Source organism: Arvicola amphibius, chromosome 6, assembly GCF_903992535.2.
Source record: "Arvicola amphibius chromosome 6, mArvAmp1.2, whole genome shotgun sequence".
Classification (NCBI taxonomy): Eukaryota; Metazoa; Chordata; class Mammalia; order Rodentia; family Cricetidae; genus Arvicola; species Arvicola amphibius.
Window position 1 is genome coordinate 150,310,343 of NC_052052.2, and position 9,286 is coordinate 150,319,628.

The 9,286-nt window shown below is 48.3% G+C and overlaps 1 protein-coding gene across 1 annotated transcript; it reads right to left on the reverse strand.

Moving 5' to 3' along the window:
* Positions 1–6,474: 6,474 nt before the first annotated feature.
* On the reverse strand, positions 6,475–7,815 carry Drd1 (dopamine receptor D1). Its single transcript, XM_038335546.1, has one exon. It carries the CDS (start codon positions 7,813–7,815, stop codon positions 6,475–6,477), a length of 1,341 nt encoding a protein of 446 aa, XP_038191474.1.
* Positions 7,816–9,286: the final 1,471 nt, after the last annotated feature.

Below are 9,286 nucleotides of genomic sequence, written 5' to 3' on the forward strand. Positions count from 1 at the left end.
CATGCATGCAAATAAATTTATACAGATAAATAAATTTATGTGAACAATCAAAGTGTGTGCACTGTGAAAAGCTACAGAAGTGACTGCGGTGAGTCATGAACTGAGCCCAGGACGGCTGTTAAAACAAGGGTAGCCAGGTGGTGGCGCATGTGCCTTTAATCCCAGCACTCGGGAGGCAGAAGCAGGCAGATCTCTGTGAGTTCGAGACCAGCCTGGTCTACAAGAGATAGTTCCAGAACGGACGGGCTCCAAATCTACCGAGAAACACCTGTATTGAAAAACCATAAAAAACAAACAAAACAAAAAAAAACCTGCAAGTGTAGTTGCACAGCTGGGACTCTGGTGCAGCTGGCACGGAGAAGTCAGCCTAGACAGCTCAGTGTAGAGGACCAAGGAAGACACCCGACATCACCCTGTGGCTTCCATGCATGCACACATGTAGACACACATACACTGCGTGCACATGCATGCACACAAATCAAAGCATTAATAAATCTGTGGCTCCAACATTCCCTGTCTCAGCTCGTTCATCCATTCATCTGATGAGCAGCTTCTGTACGGCACACACCCTGAATACTTCACAGTATACACAGAGGGGCCTCAGAGCACTGACTGTTCTTCCCGAGGATCCAGGTTCAGTTCCCAGCACCCACATGGCAGCTCACAACCATCTGTAAGTCCCGTTCCAGGGAGTCCAGTGCCTTCTCTGCAACAAGTCAGGCACAGAAGTACTGCACGAACAAACAAAATACCCATGTATACCAAATAAAGTTCAACGTCGAAGTTAGTAAAGGAATATAGAAGAAGCATGGAAGAAAACAACTTCTGTTCTCCAAGGCCCATGACCTCAGAACAACAATGAAAGAGAATGTCTCACAACAGTGTGACTGTATTGACGGAGACTGTCCCACAGCGGTGTGACTGTAATGACGGAGACTGTCCCACAACAGTGTGACTGTATTGACGGAGACAGTCCCACAACAGTGTGACTGTAATGATGGAGACTGTCCCCAAGCGGTGTGGCTGTAATGACAAAGACTGTCCCACAGCGGTGTGACTGTAATGACAGAGACTGTCCCACAACAGTGTGACTATATTGACGGAGACAGTCCCACGCGGTGTGACTGTAATGACGGAGACCATCCCAAGGCAGTCTGATAGAAAAATGGAAGAAAAGGTTAAGGGGGGGCCTCTGGCAATTTCACCCAGCATAATCTTACAGGGTGCCCAGTGGTGAGAAACACTGGCAGCAGGGAAGGGTGTTCCAGCAGAGTGGAGAGTGTTCCAGCAGAATAGGCAGGGTGTGCAAAGGTGTAAAACGTGAAAGGACTCCAGATACTGCATGCAGTTGGGAATGCCTAAGGGGTGGTGCTGGTGGGATAATCACAAGAGACAAGGTGGCAGAAGCTACCAGGCCACCTTAGGCTAGATCATGACTGTCATTGATGATGAACTTGATTATTTTTTTTTCTAAAAATTAATTGGGAGCTATTAAAGAATGCTGTGTTAGGTATAAAACAGTTCCATTTGCACTTTAAAAATACCTTTCTGAAATGCAAATTAAAACTGCTTTGAGATTCAGCCTCTCCCCAGCCAGAATGGCTATCCTGAAAAAAACAGTTGCTGGCGTTGCTGCAGGGGCTGGGAGCAGCGTGCCCGTCTTCACTCCAGGTTGGAGTGTAAACTGGCGCAGCACTATGGAAATCAGTCTGAAGGTTTCTCCGAAAACTAGAAGTAGGACTCCTGTGTAACCCAACTACAGCACTCCTGGGCATATACCCCAAAAAACTCGAAGGTCCACAACGGAGGCATTTACACACCCGTGTTTGCTGCTGCACCGTTCATAATAGGTAGGAAAGGGACAACCTAGACAGGCGAATGGATAAAGGAAATGTGCTGTATATCCACAGTGAAATCTGACTCTGTCTTAAAGAAAAATGAAATCACATTTGCAGGAAAGCAGATGCAACTGCAAATTAACCTGGAAGCTAAGAAGCCCAGACTCAGACAAGCGCCACATTTTCTCTCCTCTACAGACCCGAGATTTAAATGCTTATATATGGGAATGTATTTTGGTGGGAACGGGGGTATGGGACATGAAACCACAAAGAGGACTGTGAGAAAGAGAAAAGAAGGGGGGGGGGTGAGTGCACCGAACACACGTGCCAGGGAAGCAGAAGGGGAAAGGAAAGGGGCAGCAGGAGAAGAGGGGGAGGGAGTAGACTGGGGACAAAGTATCAGCCAAAAAGAAAAGAGGTGTGAGACCCATCCTGTGTTAGTGAAAACTATCCTCCGTCGAGGTTTCTAAAGAAACTCTCCCTCGCAGTCAAACCTTGCCTGTAATGGAGCTTAGATCTCAGAATGTATCTGAGGAGTCACCCAAACCACATCCTTGCTGTAGAGATGAAAACTTACTTACAGGGGGTGCAATAATGGATCCATTTGTTAAAGGAAACAAATCCTCCTTCCCTGAAGCCCAGTCTTCCCGGGCCCCACTGCCATCTTCCACTTTGCTCGTATCTCTGTCCCCCTCAAGGTGGTCCCAGAGCCAGTCCCCCTCAATGGCTAAAGGCATCTGCAAATGTCTAGTGCCGAGGGAATCTGCTCTGCGGTCACGAGAAACATTCTAACTGGCCCTGTACATTTTCTCTCATAGCGATTAGAAGCTTAACCCTTTTTAAAGCCAGAGCTTAATCCAGAGTGTCTAATACTATTTAAATTACAACTCGCAAATCTTAAACAGCCTACAGTCCAAATGCTACTCCTCTAAATCTGTGCATCGCATGAGCATGAACGTGACAGAAGGGCCAGGCAGCAACCTTGGTGGTGTGTTTGTGCTGTATACGCTGTGCTCTCAATCCTCTGGCAAATAAACCGGTCATGTTTCCTACTCAGTGACCTCAAACAAATCTGTAGGACTACATCATGTCCACAGAGTATCACAATCTTGTGACCCACCATGCTAACTCCTTCCAATGACCTCTGCAAGCCAGCCTTATAGACAAGCAAGCTGTATATTCACCAGCCCAGACAGAGCAAGCCATTGGCTTATGATTCCTGAAATAAATTCTCTAAGATAAGGAGATTTGGTGGATTAAAACATTGTGGGCAGATTCGATCACCATGTAATGACAGCTTAAGGCAATTTTCTTAACCAGGAACCCATAAAATGTCACTTGTGTCTGAAAGGGCAAATAGCTACAGTAAAAGACAGTGGTGTCTGGGAGAATCCCAGACCACATGTATGCTGAAAATTAATTCCATCCCATACAAAAATTCAAATGCATGCAGAGCCATTAGCACTAACGGGCGATGTTACCAGATTTCCACACACTGCTTCATTCCAACCCTCAGGCAGCCTGCACCCTTATCCTCGTCTCACAAAAGGGTGCAAGGGAGGCAAATATACCCACTCGTGGTCACTCCCCTTATTGACGGAAGACCCTACACTTTCTGCATTCCCAGACCCTAAATTGTGGACTGGCCGTGGGCAGAGAGCTTGAGATAGAACATAGAAATGGGAAGGAATGCCAGTGCATGCCTGGGCCAAGGCCACACAGGGGTCCCCAGAGAGAATGAAGAGTTGGCCTTAGGCTGAGCCTTCTCTGAAGAGACCTAAGCAGAAGCTCCACCCTTCCCGTGGATGGGCACGCTCAGGTGGACCTCACAGTAACTCTTGCTTCGATCCCAGAAGGAGCCAGTAGCTGACCTGAGTGATCTTGTCCATTCACGGGCCTGGAGCTCAAACTTCCTTCCTCTCCTGTTGGTCACTATGTGTATCTTTATTGAAGGTGGCTTTTTCCGTGAAGAAGAAAAACTCTGAAATTGTCTCATAACCCATCACTAGAGTAAAAAATTGAATACAAGTCTTACCACAATGTTACTTCTATAGCTTTCAGAACTAGCACTCTTTAGATGGTCTAGATCAATCCAGTATCCGAGAAACACAAAGTACATCTTGTTCAAGGCAAGCAAGGTGTGCTGCATTTTATGATGATTTAAAATCACTTCTAAATAGCCTATTAAAGGGAGGCCCTTGGGTCAGGTTTCATGGGCTCTACAGTGACAGCCTTGCCTGAGCACTGTAGCCTGTGGCTGAGCTCCTGCCTGGACCGTGGTGAGCCCCTAGGAGGAAAGCCCTCCAGAAGTCATGAGGTATGAAGAAAAGGTACAAGGCTTTCCTTGTGCTCATTCCAGATGTGTGTTCACTGAGAGCCAGAGCCTGAGAGAAGCAAGCGGGGACTCTATAGAGATGCCATCTGCTGTGTGATATTCCAGATTATAAACTTAACCCTTAATTTCTGCATCCCCAGCTGCTGAGCCCTTTCCCGCTTTGAGTTAGGAGGGAAGTCGCATTGACAGAATCCAAGGGTGTGCCTGTTAATCATCGTGGCGATCCCAGCATCGCAACCCATGAGTTCTGTAGAACAGGTCATTTCTAGCTGCATTTGGAAGTAAGCACCACTTGCACGCGAAGTGGCTGCTGTCAGACATGAAATCAGTCACCCAGAGCAAGCCATCTTTTTCTAAAAGTCTACTCCATTTACAAATAATCTCTTAAAAAGAAAGAGCCAAAAATGAGAAGCAGATTGATTCCTCAAGTGGACAAAGGTTTCTTTTTCAGAACATGGTTAAAATACAAGGAAAGTGTGCGGCACGAGTTTCCACTGAAATAACCAAAAGCAGCTTAGGGCAAATGCAAGAGAGATTCCCGTCTTAAGCAAGGAAAGCGTATCTGAGACGTCCTCGCTTCCCTAGCTGTCAACCTGAAACAGCCTAGCTTTTAATATGTGTTTAACAAATGCAACACAGCTCCACTGAGGTTGATTTGAATTCACAAAATATTTTTTATTGTAAGAAAGCATACAAGCAGCTGAGCTGAGAAAACATTCAAAATACAGAATGACACAGACCCCAGGCAGGAGGTGCTGACAGCAAGCTCTGCCCTTTTCATCAGTCCGGTCCACATGGAACTAACTGCTTAGCAAGAACACCGTGTAAACATTTCAGAAAGGAAACTGTTGCATGCCCCACATGAGTTCGCATCCCCACATGAGGGGACTTGATGGTACTTTTTGCAGTCCAGGCTGTGATGTGGAAACTAGATTCAAAAGCACAGAGGAAAAAAATAGCGTTTGTGACTAGGGATGCTGATGGCCCTGGGGTGCTCAAAACACAGGGGAAGGGCTCTTCTGGTCCTCCCACCAGCAGAAGCATCTTACGTGACGATGGGGCACCGTTCATTAGCTGGTTTCCCACCAACATTGAAGAGCTTTTTCAAAAAGGGGGTACTAAATTCAGGTTAAAGCTCTACAAAAGTAGCCCCTTGAGCAGCTGGCTTGGTTAGAAAGGAACAGCAGAAGAACCAGTGATGAACACTTCCCAGCGGAGGGGCGGCCGTGACCCGTGAATTTACAGCTCATGCCCACTGCAGATCTTAATCCTGGACAGCCATTTGTTTGTTTCAGAAAGCTATTTCAAGCATGAAATGAGGAACGACAGGGAGGGCCAATTATTTTACATAAATACAAAGTGGCATAGGCTCTTCCTCACCATCCAAAGACAGAAATGTAAAGTTGTATTCTTCTTGAGCTGGCTTTTACAGAGATATTTACAGAAGTGCAAATTCACCCCGGGAAACTTCTGCCTTTTAAGACACTCAGCACACAATAGTAGTTTCTTTTTTTAAAAAAAAAAAAATCTTTTCAAAATATTTTTTAGGGTAGGGAGCATTGGTGGCATTAGTCACTTCTCATCTTGTATGCATTCATGTCCGTGTGGAGTTAGGCAGCCACCACATCAGTCTTTGCTGTGTTTTCTAGAAGCAGTTCATAACTCAGAATCTCGGAGTCTGTGTCTTTGTTTCACGGGCTCATAAAGTGCTAGTACAAAGGACTGTTCAGTCTCGGAACACACTGGTTTGTTCTATTAAATATGATAAATATAGATTCACTATGATAAATTTAAAATATCCATATAATGCAATAAATAAATAAATAATAATAAATAAATAAAACCATTACCAACAGAACATCTGTCAATCCTGAAAAAGAGAAATTCCACTCTTGCTGTAAGGCTCGATTATTATTGTAGAAATAATTAACGAAGGCATGCACCTACCTTTACAATCTGAAAACTGCTCGGACAGTTTTAGCACCTGTTTGAACACAGCAAACTCAACTCTCTCACTTCCTTCCTAGGAAAGTTTTGATTTCTAAGTGAAGTTGTTTACTGTTGACTCTTGACCCTATCTTTTTTTGTAATGTCCTAAAAACAGTAAGTTTCAAAAATGATTTCAGAGCCAAAGTCACTTCCCCTGTGGCTCTTGACGTGTCCCTAGAAAACACACTGGAAGCTTTGCAATTGTTCAGAAGCAGCAGAGGGATCTCGTGGTGGCTCACAGTCCCACCAGACCGTAATTCCTTACGAGCAAGCTCAAGGAAAATCCTAGCTTCAGAGATGAGGACCCAGAATTCAGGTCGGGTGCTGACCACTGTGTGTGACAGGTTGGATCTTCTCTAGAGAGACATCGGTGTCATAATCCAATATGACCGATAAGGCCGGGGACAGTTTCTCCAGTGGTTTAGCTATTCCACCTGCCTCCTCCTTCTTCAGATCCTCGGAGGAACCCACGGCATGAGGGATCAGATAAACCAGATTGCAGTCCTTGGAGATGGAGCCTCGGGGCTCGTGGTGGCTGGAAAACATCACAGCCCCGTTGTTGTTGATGCTAACTGTCTCTATGGCGTTACTCGTTGTAGGACAGAGTGTATAGCATCCTAAGAGGGTGGAGAATGCCTTTTGGAAATCAGCATTAAAGGCATAAATAATGGGGTTCAAGGAAGAATTTGCCCAGCCAAACCACACAAACACATCAAAGGTGATGGAATCAATGCAAAATGGCTGAGTCTCCTCAGACCCACAGAAGGGGACCATGCAGTTTGAGATGAAGAAGGGGAGCCAGCAGCACACGAACACCCCCATGATCACCGACAGTGTCTTCAGCACTTTGGTCTCTCTCTTGAAGGACATCTTAAAGGAACTTTCTGACTGAGAACATTCCGCGGGGTTTCCGTTACCCGTGGTGGTCTGGCAGTTCTTGGCATGGACCGCTGCCCTCTCCAAGGCTGAGATGCGCCGGATTTGTTTCTGGGCGATCCTGTAGATACTGGTGTAGGTGACAATCATGATGGCTACGGGGATGTAAAAGCTTATGAGGGAGGAAGAAATGGCGTACGTCCTGCTCAACCTGGTGTCACAGTTGGCATCCTCGGTGTCTCCCAGGAAAGTGGAATTGTCATCCAAGGGCCACGTGGGTTTCGCCTTGTGCCAGCTTAACTGCACTGGGATAAAGGAGATGAGGACAGACAGAGTCCAGGCTATGCTGATCAAGACGAAGGCTGCCTTGGGGGTCATCTTCCTCTCATACTGGAAAGGGCTGGAAATAGCCCAGTACCTGTCCACGCTGATCACACAGAGGTTAAGGATGGATGCAGTGGAACACATTATGTCAAAGGCTACCCAAACGTTGCAAAAGGACCCAAAGGGCCAAAAGCCAGCAATTTCAGCCACGGCTTTCCAGGGCATGACCAAGACAGCCACCAAGAGATCTGACACAGCTAGAGAGATGACAAAGAAGTTGGTCACCTTGGACCGCAGGTGTCGAAACCTGATGACAGCCGCACAGACAAGGGTATTCCCCAGGAGAGTTGACAGGATGAGCAGTGACAGGAAACAGGCTGTAAGGACGCGAAAGGAGAAATCCCTCTCCACGGCCAGCCCGGCTCCATCCATGGTAGAAGTGTTCAGAGCCATCTTCCAGACAGAAAGCACTTCCTTGTGTTCTTCCCCTGGTCACTCACCAGGCAGCAGCCCCTTGCCTAGCCCCAATTACTGCCCGGACTAGAGGACGGAGGTGTTCTATCAGGAGCTTCCCTGTAGCAACCCGAGCCATGCCGGGAAAAGGACCTTCTTGCTTTCCATCTGTCTTCTGGGTTCCGTGCTCCAGGTCACTCTCCCGGGCACTGGCTGATCCCTAGATTCCCCACGGATAGCACTGGGTTTTCAGCACATTCTAAGCCTTTAACTCCAGAATCTGAGGCCTCTTCCTGGTCAATTATAGTCACGTTTCAGGGTTGCAGTCTCTTCCTCCGAGACACAGCCTAAAATACATGTATTTCTCCCCCAAGTCCCTGGAGCCCCATCTATCACGATGCCCTAAAAAGCAAAGGAAAATACAAAGTTGTTCACGAAGATGATATACAGCTCGCATGTTTAGCAACGTTAAAAACCAGCTCAACTCCTGGGCAAGTCTGTCAAGACCACCTACCTTGCTTTGGGGTCGCCTCTCCCAAAACCCCTGGAGCTCCCACAGTGAATCCAGGTGGCCTAGCAAGTGTTCCCCTCCTGATGTACAAAAAATCTCTGGGCTGGATTTGGGTAAGGAATCCCAGACCAGGTACGCGGGAACCTGCGCCCTCCTGCTACCTTAGCCACCTACATATTGCTGCCCCTGGGGCTCTCAGAAAGGCAGCACCAGGGCTGGGACAGCTTTCTGTTCTGTCTGAGGGAACTCAGTGCTTGGCTCCCTTTGGCTCCTAGGTCTTAGGGCTGAACCCCCAAGCCTCCCCGTGGCGCTCCCTGTCAGCAGCGGCAAGAGCTTCAGGTAGGCGAGGGCACGGGCCACCCTGCCTCTGCATCCCCTCCTGGCCCTGGGGATGGGCTCAGCTTGACAGGAAGAGTGGCGGGCTACAGCCACATGTGGTTCCCTGATGGCGCAGCTGGAGCAGAGCTATGGGATGCCTACGTGATCGCTTTGCCCCCTCTGGCTACCTTGCCCACCCTGGGAACCCCGGATCAAGACAGAACCCAAGGGACAAATCCTGACGTTCAAATCTTTAGTAAGCCGAATTTGGGTCCCTGCACTCAGCGCCTCTTCAGGTCAACCCCAAGTTCCACCCAAAGTTCGGGGTTAAAGCGGACGCTGCCCACACCCACGCCTCGCAAGCCCCGGACAGCTGCCCGCTTTGCGTCACTGCGTTGTCTCTGAGTGCCCCGCAACTGGGGTACGAGGAGCCCCGGGACACGGGTGCTTACCGCTCCAGGAGGCCACGCTCCGCGACTCTGCCAACCCTGCGCCAGCTCCCGGGCCGCTCGCTGCGTGCTCCGCCCGCCGAGGCGCTTCTACGGTCAACTCACGAGTGCAGCCCGTGACCCGCGCCCCGCAAGCACCCCAAACGCGGTGCCACATGCTCTGCGGGAATCTGGCGCCCTCTGCCGGCGCCTA